This window comes from Brassica rapa, chromosome A05 (genome assembly GCF_000309985.2).
Source record: "Brassica rapa cultivar Chiifu-401-42 chromosome A05, CAAS_Brap_v3.01, whole genome shotgun sequence".
NCBI lineage: Eukaryota > Viridiplantae > Streptophyta > Magnoliopsida > Brassicales > Brassicaceae > Brassica > Brassica rapa.
The window spans coordinates 23549924-23571205 of NC_024799.2; the positions used below are offsets into that span (position 1 = coordinate 23549924).

The 21282-nt window shown below is 38.1% G+C and overlaps 2 protein-coding genes and 1 long non-coding RNA gene across 4 annotated transcripts; 1 reads left to right on the forward strand and 2 right to left on the reverse strand.

The window, feature by feature from the left end:
* The first annotated feature begins 1354 nt into the window (after positions 1-1354).
* On the forward strand, positions 1355-2375 carry LOC103870015. The gene is made up of 2 exons (XR_004458592.1): positions 1355-1739; positions 1999-2375. It is a non-coding gene; the product is annotated as an uncharacterized LOC103870015 (long non-coding RNA).
* LOC103870013 (putative callose synthase 8) lies at positions 2357-18522 on the reverse strand. Of its 2 annotated transcripts, XM_018659265.2 has the most exons (41): positions 18040-18286; positions 17417-17517; positions 17216-17337; positions 17041-17128; positions 16846-16956; positions 16621-16740; positions 16454-16546; positions 16291-16382; positions 16082-16208; positions 15835-15975; positions 15676-15752; positions 15439-15604; positions 14987-15118; positions 14785-14902; positions 14377-14705; positions 14232-14284; positions 14087-14147; positions 13905-13986; positions 13766-13815; positions 13586-13672; positions 13352-13486; positions 13172-13266; positions 7984-8068; positions 7736-7896; positions 7544-7667; positions 7340-7461; positions 7110-7257; positions 6876-7027; positions 6689-6795; positions 6487-6609; positions 6337-6405; positions 6091-6259; positions 5887-5998; positions 5695-5814; positions 5499-5614; positions 5331-5414; positions 5131-5243; positions 4813-5042; positions 3259-4293; positions 2956-3185; positions 2357-2817 (listed from the first exon to the last, which is right to left on the reverse strand). In XM_018659265.2, the coding sequence occupies exons 1-40, from the start codon at positions 18284-18286 to the stop codon at positions 2958-2960; spliced, it is 5925 nt and encodes a 1974-aa protein (XP_018514781.1). In that variant the 3' UTR covers positions 2357-2817; positions 2956-2957. The 2 variants fall into 2 exon arrangements, with proteins under 2 accessions (XP_018514781.1, XP_009146344.1); XM_009148096.3 differs by lacking the exon at positions 2357-2817 and having other exon boundaries at positions 2826-3185; positions 18040-18522.
* Positions 18523-20542: 2020 nt separating this feature from the next.
* Positions 20543-21235, reverse strand: LOC103870017. The gene has a single exon (XM_009148097.3). It carries the CDS (start codon positions 21163-21165, stop codon positions 20701-20703), a length of 465 nt encoding a protein of 154 aa, XP_009146345.1. The 5' UTR covers positions 21166-21235; the 3' UTR covers positions 20543-20700.
* Positions 21236-21282: the final 47 nt, after the last annotated feature.

Here is a 21282-nt window from a genome sequence, read left to right on the forward strand (position 1 = left end):
AATTAAAAAATAGTAGATATATTTTAATATTTTCATAATTTCAATTTTAAAATTTTTATTAAATTTTTTTACTTTTGTATATATATTGTTTAAAAAAAAAAGAAAAACATTTTACCCTCCCGCAACCGCAAACGCTAGCTGGAGTCAGCTTTTGAATTTATGAGATTCGAAGCGGTTTGAAGCGGTTAGAGCGATTTGAGTGATTATTACAAACCGCCGACAATCGCTACCATTGCGGGTGGTAACGAGAAAACCAGTCGCCCCCTAATACATCAGAAAATTTTGGAATTCGAATTAAAAGAAACAATTTATTAATATTTATACAATTATGTAGACTAATAATATAAATTAAAGAAGATCTTCTTTATAGTACAAGTAAATTTGTCAGTAGATCTTCATAAAACATCAAAATGGTGTAAATATATTAAATATTAAGTGCTGGTTTCTGTTTTAGAATAAGCTCGATGTCTTGTTCAAAGAAATTTTCTTCAAGCTTCCCCATGTCCCATGTGTTTAGTTTGAGGATTAATCACAAACCCTCAGATCCAGATCAAAAAGACTTTGTTTCCTCAGTGGAGCAACCAGAACAGAACCTAACAGCCACTTATCCGTCTAAACAAAAATGTGTTCTTCCGGTCCAACGTTTTTCGTAGACCTTTTGCTAGCAATTCTCATCCAAATAAATACTCCTCCTCCATGCAAAAGAAAGCCGTGATCCAAACGAGTCGATAGGAAATCTCCCTCCGGGTAGTATCTACTCTTCACTACCTTCACACATAAAGAATCATCAAACATAAGTAGCCGCCATCCATGTTTGACCAAAAGAGCTTGGTTGAATTTTTCTAAATCCCTAAACCAAAGACCTCCATTCTCTTTATCAAGACACGTCTTTTCCCATGAAACACAATGCATCTTATTCTTCCCCTTTTGAGCGTTTCAACAAGAATTTTCCATCGCACTAGTGAAATTCTGACAAGTCTTCTTTGGTAATTTAAAAACCGACATAGCAAATACCTTCATCACCATTGCCACAAATTTAAGAACTTCTTTCCCTCCTGCCGACAGAAAACTCCCATACCAGCCATTGACGCGATGTCATCTTCTCCTATATATATTGAAGCATTTCAATTTCTGACCCTCTGAAACACTAAGGTAAACCAAGATACTTCCCAATACTTCCTTCATTCACAATTCCTGTGATATCTTTGGTTTTCCTTTTGCGTTCCTTTCCAAAAATAATAATTGGTTTGGTAAAGCTAATCATCTGGCATGAGGCACCTTCATACTCTTTCAGTACCTTACAGACCACCACTGTCATCTATATTCTTCTTAATCTTAATGGTAGTGGCAAAGAATACACTATTAGATGAGATTGTCATTTCTCGTTTATCTTTATGTTTCTTTTCTAAATATATATTATATAAATTTTGAATCTGCGACTAATCGAATTTGATTGTTTATTTATATCACAAAAAATTAAATAAATTTAAATATAAATGAGTTAAAAATTATTAAAAAAAATAAATAGAGATTGTGATTTTGGTCAAATTAGATCCTTTTATATCGGAATCTGAAAATATACATAGCTTAAATTAGATATATTTTAATTTTTGATTCATCTATAAATGTACTTTTCTGACTTTTTAACTTTTAAAACACCATTATTTCATTATCGAAGATGAAAGTTGCTTTCAAACAATGGTTTATTAGTTTTGTTATCCTCACAATTCTTCTGTTTGGTTTGTATTTACATTTACAGCTTTATTAATATATTATATAATCATTCTAAAATTATTTGATGCTGTTTATTTTATATACCTGCATAGATTATATGTTTAATTTTATAATATTGAGTTTAATGATTTTCCAAGAAGATATTTAAAATTTCAGTTTTTCTTTTATTTAAATATGCAGAAAACTCTCTAAACATATGTTTCACAAAAAAATTATTTTCTATTTTAAATATAAAAACTAAGATTATGTTTATTACAATAATAGGAGAAACGACAATTGCTCAGAAAGGAAAAGGTGTCGACCAATGTAATGAAACATTAACAAACAAAAAAGGAACATGTGATGCCAACCAATGTAAAACCGCATGTGCCAAAAGACATAAAACAGGGCTAGGTATGTGCACAAATGGCGAAGACAACAACAAAGGAAAAGTTATATGCATATGTCATTATCAATGCCCTCGCTGATTTTTTTCATCTACATCGAAAATCTAATAATATTAAGTTTTTGTCAAAAAAAATATATTTTTTACAAATTGTTGCTGGTTTTTTTGTTTTGTTTTGGTAATCTTGTTGCTGGTGTTTTGGCATAATAAGATGTATTATGTTACTGAATACAAATATAAAAAACAAATATTGATATGCCCATCTTCATTTTTTTTTGTGCAATTGAGTAAATTAACAAAAAAAGTTATATATTGGAATTTGTTGTTAATTTCATATATATTTGAAAAAAAGGTAAAAATGCTACACAGACTTCTTCCTCAGATGTTGTTCAAGGAAGAAGAATAAGAGGAGGAGACATTCGAACTCGGACGATCTATGGAGGCTTGTTTCGTGGATCCCGTCAGGAGAGAGAACTCGGTCGAGCTGTCTTTGGATTCGTCTAGGTACTTTGTTAAATGTATGGACGACAGGTGAGGGAGAGGAACAAAGCCATTTGATTTCAATGTGGCATTGTCGGATCATGAGAAGTACGTGAGGAGGGAGAAAGAGTGAGAGCCACGATCTCATAATTTGTAACCGAAGAATAGCCTTCAACTAAGTCACTTTTGGTTAGCTTCAACCGGTTTAAATAACCACCCTTGATTTAAAAAAAATCGTGAACACCGGTTAAATATTTTGTATTCAATAGAATTTTTGTACAGAGAGCAATTAACAAGTGAAATAGTTACAAACATGTACAAAGCAAAGGCGTGGAAGAAAGCAAGAGAAGTCTTACTCTTATTTCTTCTTCTTCCCAGCAAGAATAGGTTGAATCTGAAGCCTTCTGTTAAAAGCTTCGTTGAAGAGAAACCGAGTCTGAAACGCAGAGATGATAGGAAGCCATGCTAAGATAGCCATTGGTGCAAACAGAACCACTCCCATTCCGTAATCATAAGCTCTAGCTAGAACCTGTGTGAACTCCCACAAGCTCGTCCCTTCTATCTTTGGCCTTACAGCTTGTGCAATCTGCCAACAATTAACTCCATAAGAATCTAAACGTGTCGGCTTTAAAAAAAAAAACAAAGAGTGGATTGGTTACCAGAATCAGACCCCAACCGGTAGGCAAGAAAGCTAAACAAGACACTATAAGGTCCTTGATAGACAAGTGACAGATGTTTGATAGCGTGATAATGACTGTAAGTATGCTCACAAAGACAAAGACTTTGAAGAACCTATACACAAGATGCTTCCTCGTGCTGAACAGCTGCCTCCCTAAGTCAACGGCCTTGACCGTGAGGAACGTGGCGAGGATCACGACCCAAGAAAGCGCGTAGACTATAATATTAGTGCTGCTTTGTGTGATGTCAAGGTGATAGACCAAACCGTACTGATACAAAAAGAATCTGAGAGACAAAACTATCTCCAAACAGCGAGCGCCAACGCCAGAGCCACGGAGATGAGCCTGCTCATCGTTCCACCAAGACTGCCAGCTCTTGTCTTGCTGTATCCCTATCCCGCCTTGCTCCTTGATCCACCTGTTCCAATCTCTCCAGTCTCCGACTATTATCTCCCATGTAAACCCCGAAGGGTTGAAGAGAAACGGTGCGCATAGCCAAGTGAGTGACATGAACCATACTGAGAATGTGATGAATGAGTAAGCCATGTTGCTTTGTGATGTATGCTTGAAGAGCTCGTAGACCACCAGGAGGATAATGAGCTCAAAGCCTTTGATGAAGTGGCTACGTGAATATAACCTGTAGTTCTCGCTGAAGTTGGCGTGGAACACCACCACTTTACGTCCAGTGGGTCTGTACTTGGCGCCGCCGTGGAGGATCGTTCTGCCGAAGTAATGCGTTTTGGTTCCTAGGGAGAAAGTGAAGAAGAAGGCAGCGAGCTGGAGCTGCATGAGTATGAAGTCTTGGAAGGCTATGAGGAAGCCTTTCTCTAATCCAATCTCCATCACCATTGGTAAACCGGTCAAGAGGCCTAGCTGGAGAAATGACTGAGAGGCAAGGGCGGTTTCTAATGATTTTATGTTCTTCACCTTGGCTTCGAGAATAAGTGTCTTCTGCAAACCACTGAGGACTAGGTAGAGTTGACCATAGAGATAGATGTAAATCCCGATCACGGAGATCTGTTCAAACATCAACAAAAAAAATTAGAGCACATTCACAAGTAGGACTAAGCCTGCGGATTTTGTCTGAACCGGACCAGTCGAACCGAAATTTTCGGTTTTGAGTTCGGTTTAGTTTGATATGATTTTGAAAAATAATTCGGTTTTCAGTTCGGTTTATGTTTTCTGAAAATAAATAAAAGCCGAAAATAAAAGAAATTACTAAACCGAATTAACCGAAAAATAACCAAACTAAACAAAAATAACCAAAAATAACCGAATTTCCTTAAGATAATTATACCAAAATCTAACTGAAGTCTCCAAAATAAGATATTTTCAAAAATTATTAAACCAAAAATAACCAAAAACCGAACCGATATTATTTTTGGTTCATTTCGGCGGGATTGTGACCGAACCGAATTAACCAAAACCTAAAATACCCGAACCGAAAAAAACCAAAAAAAAAAGGAAAAACTAAACCGCAGGCCTAATTAGGAAAAAGGAAGCGTTATTACTCAGCTGAAGTTTCATAGACGTTACCAAGCTACTGAAGTAGAATCCAATGGTTGTGAAATAACAAGACAACATTCTGAAGAAATCAAAACGTTGTCCTAAACGGTATATGTCACGGCTAATAGTCTGCTCACTGTTTCCGTTAGCCACCTTGGCCTCAAACTTTGAGATCTGATTGAGGCCAACATCACGGCCTTTTCCGACTTGGAGGTACTCATTGTAGGTTATGCATCCACGTCTTAGGGTGGTATTATAACCTGCACAATACAAGGAAGAATGTAATTACAAATAAAAACCTTACCGAATGTCTGAGAAAGGAACTTCTTAATGTGAGATTTTCATTACCGGCGAAAACGTCCTCACTTAAGTTAATAGTTCTTGATGCTTTACTGATACCACCCCTTGTTATGTGAAATATTCTATCAAAGACATCAGGATGCCCATAATGAAACCGGACTCTGTAAATCAATGAAAAAGAAAGTTCAGTTTCTGTGGTCTCAGCAAATGGACAATGTTATTTTGAAGAACTTAGAGATTATTATTACCTGAGAGGATTAGCAAGAAGCCTTTGACCGATTGTGACAAAACTGGTTTCTTGATATGACATGAACCATGCTAGAGAAGAAACACTGCAGTGTCATAAAACTCAGTAAACTCCCTTCTTATGACTGTGGAAGATATTTATATGCATGTATGTAACTGTGGTTACAAACCTTCCAGTGAAGATGTGTTCTCTTAACCCAAGTATTGTTGGAGGTCTTCTTCCACGGTTCCGAAGAAACTCTTGAAGGAGGTTTCTCATTTTAAAAGCCTCTTCCAGGTAGTTATCCTAATGTTAATGTGAAAATCTTTAGAGGAAGAAGAGCTGGTTCACTAATTGTATGTACATCCAAGATGAAGAAAACTTACTTGGTTCATGTCAATCGTCTGAAGTGCTTCACCTCGAGTGAAAATTATGGCGTGGTTTTGATTCTCAGGCTTCCCCTCTCCGATGTTAGGTGGTCCAGGAAGCTTGACCCGGTATATTTCCTAAGTTACCACGACCAAGTTACCAACGTGCACATCAAATTACCAAGAATGGTTGAATAGAGCGTTTGATACCTGATCGAAACCGTTGACAGCTTTCACCAATATAGAGTAGTAAACCTTCTCAGGGTTATCCGACACAATTTCTTCCCTCTCCTCAACGTATGCAACACGGAGAGATGGGTACCTGAACGCGCAAGTCATGTAACATGGCTTTAGGAAATTATGTACTACCTTTGTGTTCTGAATCTATCTGACATCATATGAATGACAGCTTACTTTATCATCAGGTCGAGTATGTCTTGTGCGTGAGGATCCCCGGCTGATTTTTGAGCTCCAAACATTTGGCAAGAGACAACATATGTGAATTTCATATCTGCTAAGGCATCAAGTTGCGCGGCTAAAGGTCGGTTACTTCGCTCCACGTCATCATATCCTTCAAGAATATCTATAGGAACACAACAGGTGATCAGTTTTACAAACAGAAATTTACAAAGATCAGAGAGGAGAGTCAAGATGACAAACCCTCATCATCTGCCATGTCAAGGAAGGCCTGCAATTTCAGAGCTTCTCGGCAATACATCATTCCACGAACTGTGTTCATGCATGAATACACCATAAAGTTTGTTAGTTCCCTGTATAAGGCAATTTGCAGATACTGTTATAGTTTCTCACCTGTTCTACTCAATGTTTGTCCACGAAACGATGCCCACTTTCGAAGCTCTTCTTCTTTACCCTCTCTCTTTAATGCCTCCAGATTCTCACATCCCATTCTCTCCAGAAAGTTTTTCCACTCATCTAACAAACCAAAGATTTAGAAAATTTTGTAACATGACCAGAGAAAACATTCATCAATCAGAATAAACATTGATTTTACCTGGAAAAATCTTCTGCATATAAAAGATGATTGACACGCTGGACTTTGCGGAGTGTAGTTCCTTAGTTGAAAAGTTAATATCCTCCTGATAATGCGGTGTCAAGACACTGCAACCAAAGTTTTAGTCATCAGTTGATGATCTAAGAATCTGTATACTTTTTTCTGAGAGAAAGTTGTGAATGCAGACCTGAAGGACATCATATTGCGTACTTTAGGAGCGTCTGGCATATCCATGAAAAGCGAAGTAGCAAAGAAAGATATGCGTCGTCGAGCGTCTAAGTTCTCTGGTATGTCCATTGCACTATCTTTGACGGTTAACAACAACAGGAACCGCTGGATCTGCCAAGAACAAATTAGAAAGATCAGCATTTTTTTTCACAGGAATGGAACATTTGAATGAAGACGATCACAGTGTACGTACCTGTTCACTCAACGAAGTACTATCTGGCAGAGGAAAATGAATGCATCTCCTTTCTCCATAGGATTCAAACAACTGTGGTTCTATAACCCTCATAAAAATTCCTGTGTCCTCTTCTGAATCCTCCAGAGGTTCAAGCAAATCCAGAATTCTAAACATTTAAAGAATTATTAAGCAAGTTCACCTTTAAAACTTCACAGATAAAGGTTACAACAGCTTTGAAATTCACTAACCTGTCACCATGTACCATCATATCATTTGTTACAAGCTCAAAGATATCTTGAAGAGCCTTTACAAGTTTACTATGCTGCTCTTCAATTTTCTCAACAGGGAGTTTATCTTCACTCCCCTCAACCTGGAAATGTACAGAAGAACCATTGGTACTAACTATAAACGAAACAAATATAAAATCTTCGCCACACCACAAGATCAATTACCAGAAGTTGAACCAACTCAATACATTTTTTATGCAACGTTGGAAGCTCTTTCAACTTAAATTCTTCAAGCAAACTTGACTGTCTGATGCTTTCCTCTATCTCGTTTATTATGCCAGATATGATCCTGAGCCAATGCCAAAGGCATGAGAAAATGAAATAAAACTTGAAACTAGAGGAGGTATAAGGCCTTACTTTTTCTCGAGATCACCAACAACAAGAATCTGAAGGATGTACTTCAATGACTCATAACATTCTTTTACTGCGTAGTACATGTACTCGTCTCTCCGAATCCTTCGATAAAGAGCCTCATCCTTCTCCTTAAAATCTTTTGCAATGCTCAGAGCTGTTGAAAACTACTAAAGATGGGGTTGCTATATTTACCAACAAACCCAAAATTCCAACCAAAAACAAATTGTGTAGAAACTTTTTAAGCAATGTACCTTATTTGCAAGGAGGAAAATGGGCCAACGGATGATCCCTGATAATACCTCCGATGACATTGGCATCGTCATCAAATCTAGTTCCCTGATGATATAATATTAGACTATATAATATCTGTTGAGTATTATTCAAGTCTTACGTTCGGTTTAGGATTCAATAGATTAGGCTTAGATTCGTTTTGGTTTAGAACGGTTAAGCTTGTAATTGTATTGGACCGAGTTCTCTCTCCTTAGATAGTACTCACACGTGTGGCTTGTGCGCGTGTGTAAAGGTTAGCTAGCTCAACATATAAGAGTTAGTTAGCAGAGAATAAGATCGTTGACTTGAGCTGATTAGGTTGTTAGATCAGTGATCAAGAATCATCTAGTGAGAGAGAGCTAGGAGAACGCTTTGTAAAGACGGTGGCTCGGCTTGTGAGCTCATCCGTTGAAGGCATAGTAGATTGCCGGTTCAATCCCGGCCCCGGTGAAGTATAGCGGCCATTCCTCGTTAACGGAGTGGTGCGGTGAACACCGGGTGAACACTCGTGTGTGTGCTCCCGAGTTTGCGTGATAACGATCTTGAAGAAGAGAGATTGATCTTCACAAATTGGTATCAGAGCCAGGTTTCACATCTCAAGAATCTACGACGAGATGGAGAGTACGATGACGACGCACAAGATGGAGTTGAGAGTGACGATGTTCGATGGCACCGGCGACTTCGGAATCTGGAAGAAGCGAATGCTTGCGAATCTAAGCGTCCAAGGTTTGAAAGACGTTCTGTCACCTCAATCACAAGCTTTAGTGACGACGAAGACAGACGATGAAGATGAAGACTCCAAGAAGAAGAAAGATCTTGAAGAAGTTTCAAGATCCGAAAGAGATGAGAAGGCGATGAACATAATCTTCATGAGCGTAGGAGATCATGTATTGAGGAAGCTAGACAAATGCAATTCAGCATCAGAAGCCTGGGAGTTACTTGACAAGCTATACATGGCGAAGACTTTGCCTAATCGTGTTCATGCCCAGCTTAAGGTCTATTCCTTTCGTATGCAAGATGCAAGAACTATTGATCAGAATGTTGATGACTTCCTCAAGCTGATAACGGATCTGAACAATCTCAACATAGAGATTCCCGAGGAGGTTCAAGCTATACTTCTGCTCAACGCTCTACCTAGCAGATATGATTCATTGAAGGAGACTCTGAAGTATAGCAGAGAAGCAATCAGGGTGGATGAGATTGCCAGCGCAGCAAGGTCTAAAGAGATGGAGTATAAAGACTCACCATCCACCAAGTCAAACGGAGAAGGAAACTTTGTCAGAGGCAGATCAGAGAGCAGGAACAGAAGCAACTTTGGAAGCAAGAACAAGTTCAGGGCTCGTTCAAAGAGCAAGGAAGGCAAAAGATTGTGTTGGATCTGCGGTAAAGAGGGTCACTTTAAGAAGCAGTGTCACAAGTGGTTAGAAAGAAACAAAGAACAGAAGTATGGCCAAGACAAAGGTGAAGCGTCATTAGCCAGAGATGATGCAAAAGATTTTGTTGGTCTTTTGGTAGCTGAAGCAAATGCAGCGGAAGCAGACCATGAAGAGTGGGTACTAGACACAGGGTGTTCTTTTCATATGACTCCAAGAAGAGATGTCTTTGTGGATTTTCAAGAGACTTCACAAGGAAGAGTCAGGATGGCAAACAACTCAGTGTCTCATGTGAAAGGTGTAGGATCAGTCAGGTTTCAGAATAATGATGGGACTACGTTTCTCTTGTCTGAGGTCAGGTTCATGCCAGACATTGCTAGAAACTTAATCTCTATGGGAACACTTGAAGAGAAGGGTTGCGAGTTCAAAGCGGCAAATGGTGTTCTCAAAGTCATAAAGGGATGTACAGTGGTGATGAAGGGGGTTAGGAGACAATCTCTATACATTTTGCAAGCCAAGTCTCAGTTGCAAACTTCACACACGGGAGAAACCAGTTCTGCTACAACAACAGAGAATGCGAGTGATGTCACGCATCTGTGGCATAGCAGACTTGGTCATCTAGGTCGTAAAGGGATGGAGGTCTTACACAAGAAGGGAGCTTTTGGGAACAGTAAGATTGAAGAGTTGAAGTTCTGTGAAGCGTGTGTTATAGGCAAAACACATAGAGTGAGTTTTAGTCAAGCGAAACATGTTTCTAAGGACAAGCTTGACTACATTCATTCAGATCTTTGGGGATCTCCAAATGTACCGCACAGTCTCAGTAGAAATCAGTATTTCATATCATTCACAGATGATTACACGAGAAAGGTGTGGTTATATTTCTTGAAGTTCAAGGATGAGGCATTTCAAAGTTTTGTTACATGGAAGGCCATGGTTGAGACACAAAGCGAGAGGAAGGTTAAAAGGTTGAGGACAGATAATGGGTTGGAGTTCTGCAACAGACAGTTTGATGGGTTCTGCAAGGAACAAGGAATTGTCAGACACAGGACATGCACATACACTCCTCAGCAAAACGGTATAGCTGAAAGGTTAAACAGGACTATCATGAACAAAGTTCGTAGTATGCTAAGTGAGAGTGGACTGGAGCTGAAGTTTTGGGCTGAGGCAGCAGCAGTAGCAGTATACTTAATCAACAAGTCACCGTCCTCAGCATTGGAATTTAAAGTACCTGAAGAGATGTGGACGTCACATGAAGTTGATTTGAGTAACCTTAGAAGATTTGGATGTTTGGCGTATGTACATTCTTCAGAAGGGAAACTTCTTCCTCGAGCCAAGAAAGGTGTGTTCACAGGTTATCCAGAAGGAGTGAAGGGTTATAAAGTGTGGCTTCTGGAAGAAAAGAAGGTTGTAATAAGTAGGAATGTGGTCTTTAGGGAAGAGAGAGTCTATAAAGACTTTAAGAATGAAGAAGATAGTAAAACGGAGCTGAGTACTGAGTCTGTCATCATTGACTTAAAGTTGCTAGATTCTGAAAGCAAAGGTCAAGAATCAATAAGAGTGACATCTACAGGGGAAGAAGCTTCGTCAACTACAGAACCAATAGAGGAGGAGAAGCAAGATTTGGAGGAGTATCAGTTGGCCCGAGACAGGGTTAGAAGAACAACTAGGCCACCTCCAAGACTTACAGATTATGAGTGTGACAGTGGTGAAGGAGAGGATCAGTTTGCGGGTCTTGTTTGTCTTATGTCTGAAGACACCATAACAGAACCGGATTCTTATCAAGAGGCGATGACTGATCCTGATAGTGACAAGTGGGCAGAAGCAGCTCAAGACGAAATGACTTCTCTGGAAGTAAATGAGACATGGGAACTCATTGAGAGACCAAAGGGTCAGAAGGCTATAGGGTGCAGATGGATATTCAAGAGAAAGGCTGGCATTGCTGGAGTAGAACCACCGAGATATAAGGCTAGGTTGGTGGCTAAGGGGTACTCTCAGACTGAAGGGATAGATTATCAAGAGATCTTCGCTCCTGTAGTAAAACATGTTTCTATAAGATTCATGTTGTCAGCAGTCACGCATTTTGACATGGAGTTACAGCAGATGGACGTGAAGACTGCATTTTTGCATGGAAATCTTGATGAATTCATTGTGATGGAGCAGCCTGAGGGGTTTGTAGATAAGAGATATCCAAACAGAGTTTGTAAACTCAACAGGTCGTTGTATGGGTTAAAGCAGAGTCCGAGACAATGGAATAAGCGGTTTGATGATTTTGTGAGATCGAAAGGATATATCAGGAGTGAGTATGATCCTTGTGTTTACTTCAAGAAGAATGATAAAGAAGTATATGTCTACATGCTACTATATGTAGATGACATTCTTATCGCGTCTACAGACAAAGCTGAAGTTCAGAAGCTCAAATCTGTATTGGGAAAGGAGTTTGATATGAAGGACTTGGGAGATGCCAAGAAAATCTTAGGAATGGAGATAGCAAGGGATCGAGTTAAAGGAGAACTATCTGTGTCACAAGAAGAGTACTTGTGGAAAGTTCTAGGAAAATACGAGATGGATCAGTGTAAATCAGTGGCTACTCCATTAGGAGCTCATTTTTCACTCAAGACTGCAACAGATAAGGAGTTTCAGGATCAGGAGGAGATTTAGATCATGCCAAGTCAACAACTGGAATGATTTTTACAGCAGGAGGAAACCCTGTTAGCTGGAGGTCTTCTCTACAGAAAGTAGTGGCTCTATCCACAACTGAGGCAGAGTATATTGCATTATCTGAGGCAGTAAAAGAAGGAGTCTGGTTGAAGAGATTTGCAGAGGAGTTGGGTTTCCCGCAAGATACAGTTGAAATATTCTGTGACAGTCAAAGTGCTATAGCATTATCGAAGAATGCGGTGTTCCATGAGCGAACCAAACACATGGCTACTAAGTATCATTTTATCAGAGACTTGATTAAAGTAGGAGAGGTACAAGTCTTGAAGATTGCTACTGCTAACAATCCGGCGGATATTTTTACTAAGGTCTTGCCAGTATTCAAGATGAGAGAAGCATTGAAGGTGCTTCGGGTTACTGAAGACTGAAGTCTGAGGAGAAGTCTTGAAGTCCGGTCAAGGACTCAAGGAGGAGTTCGGTGAAGAGCTTCAAGTTAGTGTTTCGGTAAGTATCAGGTATGTGATATGAGAAAAGAGGTTTTTATTCTGGATTTGAGAATGAAGTTGTCATCTAAGCTTGTGATGAGTGAAGACTTGCCTAAGGAGGAGATTTGTTGAGTATTATTCAAGTCTTACGTTCGGTTTAGGATTCAATAGATTAGGCTTAGATTCGTTTCGGTTTAGAACGGTTAAGCTTGTAATTGTATTGGACCGAGTTCTCTCTCCTTAGATAGTACTCACACGTGTGGCTTGTGCGCGTGTGTAAAGGTTAGCTAGCTCAACATATAAGAGTTAGTTAGCAGAGGATAAGATCGTTGACTTGAGCTGATTAGGTTGTTAGATCAGTGATCAAGAATCATCTAGTGAGAGAGAGCTAGGAGAACGCTTTGTAAAGACGGTGGCTCGGCTTGTGAGCTCATCCGTTGAAGGCATAGTAGATTGCCGGTTCAGTCCCGGCCCCGGTGAAGTATAGCGGCCATTCCTCGTTAACGGAGTGGTGCGGTGAACACCGGGTGAACACTCGTGTGTGTGCTCCCGAGTTTGCGTGATAACGATCTTGAAGAAGAGAGATTGATCTTCACAATATCTATTTATTTATGACAGAAGTGTACATACAAACAAGACAATGGAGGGAAATTTACTTGTTACTTATCAGATCTTCTATTCTGAAACTGTTAATGACTTGGTTCCATACCAACACAAACTTGGCCATACTATTTTTCTGGCCATCAGATCCCTGGAAAGGAAAAAAGGTACTTCTTAATACGGAACTCAAATATACAATTTAGTCCCTCGGCATATACATGTGATCGATCTCTTACCCTGCAAAAATTGAAGGGGAAAAAGCCTCTTTCTTTTCTCTTTCTCTCATCTTTCATTGAGTGTGGAATAAGGGATGCATTGAAAGCTGATGGTAAAGTATGAAACCGGCCTCTCAACATGCCTAAAGTTCGAATCTAAATAGAAACAATGGAACATATTAGCCTGGAAACAGCAACACCTGGCCAGGAACAACACAAAATGACAATAGTCGCATCAAACCCATGTGTGCTTACCTCACCAAGGTGGTGCAGAACTCCATACAGTCCACCAAAGATAGTACAGAAAACTGAGTACCATATTTGTGTATCCATGAAATAGACCTGAAAGTTCGACATTTGTTTCAGAATACAAGTAACGCGACAGTTTGTCATAAACACTCAATCTCTAGTAGATGCATGGAGCTAGAAACTCACCACCATGATTGGCGCCCATACTGCAACAATTGCAGCAGCATTACTCTTCACTATCAGAGGAGAACACAAAAGTTTCTTTAGTGCTCCACAATACATACTTTAAAATAAAAGAAAAGAAGTTAAAGGTATCAGAATAAACCTTCTGGAAAAATTTCATGCCATTCATAGTTCCGCACGCCAACTTTCATAATCAGCCGTGTAGGTTCTATTAAAGGCTTTATCTGCATTTTCAAATCATAACGAATGTAAGATACTGTTTGAAATGCATACAACAGCAGTTAATAGGGAGGTCTATTTGGAAAAGGCATCAGTTTCAGCTACCTCAAATGCATAGCTGAAAGCAAACTTGGTCAGGAGAACCAGAATCCAAAAGAAAGTGTACCTGAAAAGGAAGAAAAAAAATCAAAATCACTGAAAACTAGAAAAGATATGATTAACAGAAGTAGTAACACTGTGGACGACATACTTGAATTGTGATATCTGAGTTTCTTGCACTCCTCGCCCAATGAATAACCTAGGCTGCAGGAAATAAGTTAGCACTTTATAAAGTAATCGGATGATACCTTTTAAAGTGAGTTTATACAAAACTATAGTTTCTGAGATAGAAGTACCTGTCCCCACCAATACAAAGTTTTGAAAACGCGATGATTCGAGGTCTCAATGTATTTGCTGATGGCAGGGACGAAAAACAAGACCAACTCAACCGCACTTCCGGTAAGGTATATAGTGACCGCCACCATATACGGAGAAAAACACCACTCACCAAGCCGAGTTTTGTAACTTGTGAAATAGCAAATGTACTTCCTTCTTGAGTGAGAATACAGAACTGGTAGAATAACTGTCCACATCGCAGCCAAACCCAACCTCGCCATCTGTTTCTTTTTTTCATTGATTGGCATTGTGGTTCTGGTTTTCCACTTGAAGATTATGTCAAGAATACCTGCAATTAATACCCTCAAGTGTCAGCAGTAAGTACTGTATGTCTTATTTTATACATTAAGAAAATTTCTCTAAATAACCTTTTATAAGCTTTAGAAAAGCAGAAGTGATGAAAATGCTCATGACATCTTCAAATATGTTGGCGTTGAAGATTTGGAGTGGAGATCCCACATCGTGACAAGCCATAATGATTAATGCCTGAAAGGGAAGTAAGAATTTTCATAATCAGTAAATGTATATACTTGAATATAATCTGAAAGATAAGAGCAGAAGAAGAGTAACCTGCAGAGACAAAACAAAGAAACTCCACATTCTGTCAAAGCTCCTGAATATCTGCCAGAAGGAACGAATCTCTACAAAATTTGTCTTCCCCAGCCATCTTTGTGTTGGTTTAATTTGTTCCTCAGTGATAGGCTGCAGTAACAAGAACATCATATGTCACAAGAGAAGTTTTGTATTATGATTCTAGAAGCAATGCAGTTTGCTGAACCCCAAAACGTTATTCCTAGCGACAACCTAAGATTATTTTTCTGAATTTGGACTCCGGAAGCAGTTAATAATGTGCTTACTTAGATTTTAAGCGATAATAAGCTCTGTAGTCTCTTCAATAAGCTAGCAACACCATACTGCTATGACACAATGTTTCATTATCCTTTTAGATTACTTAGTGTGTGTGTATATGCAAATGTATAATCAGGGGAAGAGATGTCTCCATAAGTTACAAGGATATGTACCCCAAGTTCTTCGTCATCCTCCATTTCTTCATCTGTTTTCTTCGTCTGCCTGCGAAACCTAAGCTTTTCTCTCCATCTCCTTGGTTTACTGGTATCTAACGGTTCTACACAGAAAAAGTCATGTTCTGAACGCATTGGCCAGCCTAATTCGAAGCATTCAATAGACCTGTGGAAGATGTAACAAGTATGATTAGTGATGCTCCAGGCTAAGAGTCATAAGATAGTGAATGTTCTGACCAGAAAAACTCGTTGAGATCATCGTAGTTTCTCCACATAGAATGATCAGCAGTTCCATTCTTGTTCTTCTCAGCTTCCTGCAAGCATAAATCCATAAACTTTACAATTGAATACTCATTTTTAAGTTGAGCCAAGCACTCCATCAAATAGAAAGATCACCTTTTCGATAACTTTGTATATTGGAGTAACTACTTTCTCAAGAAAAGTTTCGTGAGACACTCCACGATATGCTGGAACGACCTTCTCCCCGGTTATCATACTAACGTCACCAGCTAAAACTCCATGTAATTCATATGCCATCTGGATTAACATCAACATCCATGTTGCAGATAATGATCAGATTGACTGATAAACTTTTGAAGAAGACGTAATAAAAAGCATATAAACAGAAGTCTTTTCATCATACTTGATGGAATATATAACACAGGCACTCTGGCATGAACCTCAAATTCGAAGCTTCTCCCCATATGAGAAGGTAGAGTCCTATGTACAGTGTTTTATATTGTAGGGCTTCCTTTTTCACACAGGGCAACCTGCAGGTAGATTGTGAGGCCATACAGTTAGACATAAACACCGCCCAAAGAGATGAGACGACACAAGATGTCAATAGAATACCTGATGTTATTTTTTCTCCCAAGAAACTTACACCAGCTTGTGTAGTTCTTGAAAAATTTCTTCATCAATGCATCTACTGCTTCATCACCAGACTGATCACAGGAATTAAGATTATTTCCAATTTAAAAGATGGAGGAATAAAGAGGGGGAATAATAACAACACCTTTGGTTGTGAAGACTGTTTCTGAGGTTGCCGTATAATGGTGTTGCTGAGTAGTAGGATCATATGTTCTCTTTGATTGGCTACATTACCACTCTAGGAAGAAGATAAAACCGAAATTTTGGTTACCATGTCTGATTAAATACTAATTGAAAGTTCCTAATAAGTACCTGAAAACCAAATGCGTACTGCAGGAATTCAAACAAATCCACAAAAGGCTGGTGTCTCTGAAAGTCTTCTGGAGGAGGCAACCCACGTGTGTTACGTACAATCGCAACAGCAGCTTTAATCTGTAGTTTTGAAACAGAAAATAACATTTTACTATGACATAACCAATTCATACTAGTACATAATAACTCGTTCTACACATGAGGCCTTATGTATGTTTAGTATACCTCAGGCAGATGCATAATTGCTTGGTGTACCCCTCCTCTGTCAAGAGGAAGAATGTTATACGGCACATAGAATTCAGATTTTGCACGAATGCTTTCTCTATCCGCAATGGCCTATATATCAGAAATCACAATCTCAAAGGTTAGATACACAAAACAGATTCAAGTGGAGAGAATCTGAAAGAATGAGGGCAGAACCTGAGGGCCAGCGCCACTTGTGACAGTCTTAAGGACTTCATACAAAACAGAAGCAATTCTCCGTGCGTTAACCAACTTCTCTCTCTGACTATTTCAACATCAAAATAAGATTAGTGTTGAGTTGACTAGCTTAAACTGAACTACAAGTATAGTTAGTGAGAAGCTGAATAATTACCTATGATCCAAATTGAATGTAGCACCATGTTTGATAATATACTCTTTGTAAGCATGGTAAACACGCTTGAGTTCTCGAACATCACTCTTCTCCTTTCTTCTTATCACGGTAAACTCTTCATCCTATAATAAAACCAAAACAAGTCAAGACTAAAATAACCCGAACCGTCACATCTTAACACAAGAAGCTTTAAGACTTTGCCTGTTCAAGCCTTTGGAGAAGAGAAGTCTTGAACTGCCGCACACCTCTTCCCGTTGAGTTTCTGTCCATGTGGTGAGCTATCTCAAACGCATGGAAACGGCCTAAGAATCAAAAGTTTCAATTTTTAGACTGCAGAGCGTTTGTATTCATGGAAAAGTTTCAATTTTTAGACTGCAGACCGTTTTGTATTCATAAAAAGTTTCGATTTTTGGACTGCATAACGTTTTGTATTCATAAAAAGATTCAATTTTTAGACTGCAGACCGTTTTGTATTCATGAAAAGTTTCAGTTTTTGACTGCAGAGCGTTTGTATTCATAAAAAAGTTTCGATTTTTAGACTGCAGAGCGTTTGTATTCATGCAAAGTTTCAATTTTTAGACTGCAGACCGTTTTGTACTCATGCAAAGTTTCAATTTTTAGACTGCAGAGCGTTTGTATTCATGCAAAGTTTCGATTTTTAGACTGCAGAGCGTTTTGTATTCATGAAAAGTTTCAGTTTTTAGACTGCAGAGCGTTTGTATTCATGGAAAGTTTTGATTTTTAGACTGCAGAGCGTTTGTATTCATGAAAAGTTTCGATTTTTAGACTGCAGAGCGTTTGTATAGAGAGAGATGGGAACTCACAAAGGTAAGCGATGCGAGGTTCTTCAGACTCAACCAAGTTAGCAATACGAAGAAACCTCTGAATCTCTGAGGCTAACGTCGCCGGAAGCCTCTCGCTGTCGAAGGGCTCCGACACGTGTTCCCGGAAAGTGAGGGATCTCGTGTACTGGTGTTCTCGTTCCGGCGAATCTTCTCGGCCCTGAGCCGGACGTGAGTAGCTAGTGCTCGGGATGTCGATGGGGTCCACGGGGACGATTTCGTGAGACATAGTGTGGGAGTAATCGGAACCAGACGGAAGCTGATTCTGCGACTAAGGGTTTTGGAGGGAAGCATTCGGGAGGAGGAGGGGGGGAGATGAGTGGAGAGTGATGGGGTTTGTTTATATAAAGCGGTTAATTGCTTAGCGAGGTGAGTTTCCATGGCGGAGATTTTTGAAAAAGGGATGATTTTTATTTTTTGGGGAGAGAGGTGATATGATGATATGATGATGGTGCGATTTCTTTTTGCTTTTCTTTATTAGTTGGAGAGACGTTCTTTTTTTTGGAGGGAAAAACGGTGATTAAAAAAAAATGAATTGCAAAACAATATAGGATTTTTTTTTTTTACAATATAGTTTCAAAGGCTAGAACTAATATTTTTAAAATAAATATATAAAAGTAACTCTTTGTTTATCTCTAGTTTAATATCACTCAATCACACACATATACAAGTATATTTTAACATGCATATGTGAAATTAGGACACTTGGTAACCTGAATTTTCAAACAAATCAAAATTAATGATTCTAGAAAGTATGTCCAGAGATTGGTTACTACATGTTGGGGATTAAATCAATGAGATTATTATCATGTACAAGAAAATATGAGATTTATATTAGAGTAGAAGTGTGAATTAGCTTGCATAATTGGTCTTAGATATCATAAAGATTAAAGTGGAAATGACTTTTTAATTAACTTAAGTAAGCTTTTTTTCTCCAAAAAGAAACAAATTAAAGAAAGGGTTAAAGTGAAAGGTAGTAGGATATGCAGAGACAGAGATTCGGTGTATGTAGTTTTCTTCAAAACAAAAATTGTTTTATACTAAATCCTTGCTAAAGAAACTAACAATGGGGTATCACTGGAATAGTTTACACCATAATACCAACGTGCATGGAAAAAGAAGAAAGAAAAACATATTAAAAGTTGATTGACTGTAAAGCAGCCAAATCTTATAATATAAAAATAAATTGGAATGTAAAAGCATATACTTCCGGAGTTGATGTGCATTTGTATCTATTTCTTAGTCACTAAGAATATACCAAAAGATCACTCACAATATAACTTGGTGATCAAATCAAACCGAATTGTTTGAACTAAGTAAAACAAATTAACAGAAAGATACAAAACAAAACTTTCTATTTTATTGACTGGGTACGAATGTATTTTAGAGAAACAACAAGATTTCGGATTAGAGATGTAGTTAGTTCTTTTTGTTTGGTACTATTTGCATTAGCGAGGTGTATTTTTTTTTTTTTTTTTTTTTTGAAACATAATTTAGCGAGGTGTATAGTCCTTCTCTCTAGAGTGTAAGAGCAATATTATTGGTGGGACAAAATTTTGAGTTTTTAGATTTTTTTATTATTATTTTTATACTAAGAAACAATGTTAAGAAACAATGAGCGGTAGTTTTTTACCCAAAAAGTCTAGCTCGTTTGTGTGATGATTGGGCCTAATATTTTGAAGAGACTGTTAAAGCCTATTCGCTAAAATTTGTAGAATGGCTTATCTAAAGCCCATGACCCATTGGCCCATTGGCTTTATGTCATACATGCAGTTTGAAAGCAAAGTTATACCAAGTAAGCAGGCCATATTTTACGTTTCTTAATTTCTGAACTGTATGTCATGTCATCTGATAATTTGATGCTTTGTTAAATTTAATATCACAGTAACATTGCCTCTCTTCTTAGATCATACTGTATTTTCTTCCAACCCATTTTCATTGCTGTTAAAAATATATATAAATGAGAGGTAACCAATTACAATAGTAGATACAACTGAGTTAGCCTTGGGATACAAGTTAATCCATTAAAGGTGAGATAAATTATGTCAAACCACCAGGTACTAATTATCAGTTACCAGGTAATAACAGTTCAAAATTCAGAACCGTAAAACAAACCAGAACCATTAAATTTTTATGTCTAAAGCAAAAATGATTTGTGGAAACATTAATAGACTTCAACGGAGACTGTTGGAGATTATGGTAAATCCCAATCTAGAATATGGCTTTGTATTACACGGATCGTTTGTGGACAAATAAAGTTAATTATGCGAATATATTGGAAAAAAATGAAAGTTGATTATGCGAATACGCATCTATATATATGTAGGGTTATTTATGAAGTCCAGTAAATTTATTCTTAGTGGAAAATGCTAAGTTCATGTTGATGTTGTTCCTCAATCATATTCCAAGGGCTTTTATGTAATACTATTCCACAATATGTAGAGAAGTATGTATATCTTGTTAACGTCAACGACTATTCGTTAAATCATGAAAATTCGTGTGACCGAATTATATATTTATATCCAACTCGGTTGATACATATGCTAGTTTTGTTAATTAGTCTTCTCAAGTAATCATTACATTTTTTATATAATCAACTGATATTGAAACAGCTTTTCTTAAATTAGGACTTCATGAAACCAATCAATACATAACTACATCATTATTATTCTCTTGCCACAGAGAAAGACTTGGTTCCTCAAATGTAAGTCCGTAGTTAATATGAGAATAATAATCACTACCTTCAATCTCAAGAACACTACTATCCACACCATCCATGTACGAAAGTTCCGTACACCATTTCATCATCTCATCATCATTTTCCGACGAAACCAGGCCAATATCAAAGTCGTTAAGCCACCCAAAATCATCTTCGAGACCGGGTTTTGTGATCTCTTGCAGATCCGTTTTTTGAGATTCTATGGTCGGAGAACTCATGTTGATCTCCACTTCTAACGATCTAATCACACGGTTTAGTTTCTCTTCTTCCTCTTCGGTAACGCTGATATGATTTTCAGCTGGCGATTCTTCTTCTAAGAACGACATGATCATAAGCTCATCGTTGAAAGTCTCCATGCCTTGATCCAAACCATATTGAACAGACGCCATGAGAAGAGAGAAAGAGTCTGAAAAGAGTAATTATATATCACTTAGAGAATGTATTATAACTTGAGCCAAAGCAAGTCTTATATATAGGAAAAAAGTTAAAATTAATTAATTAGGCAT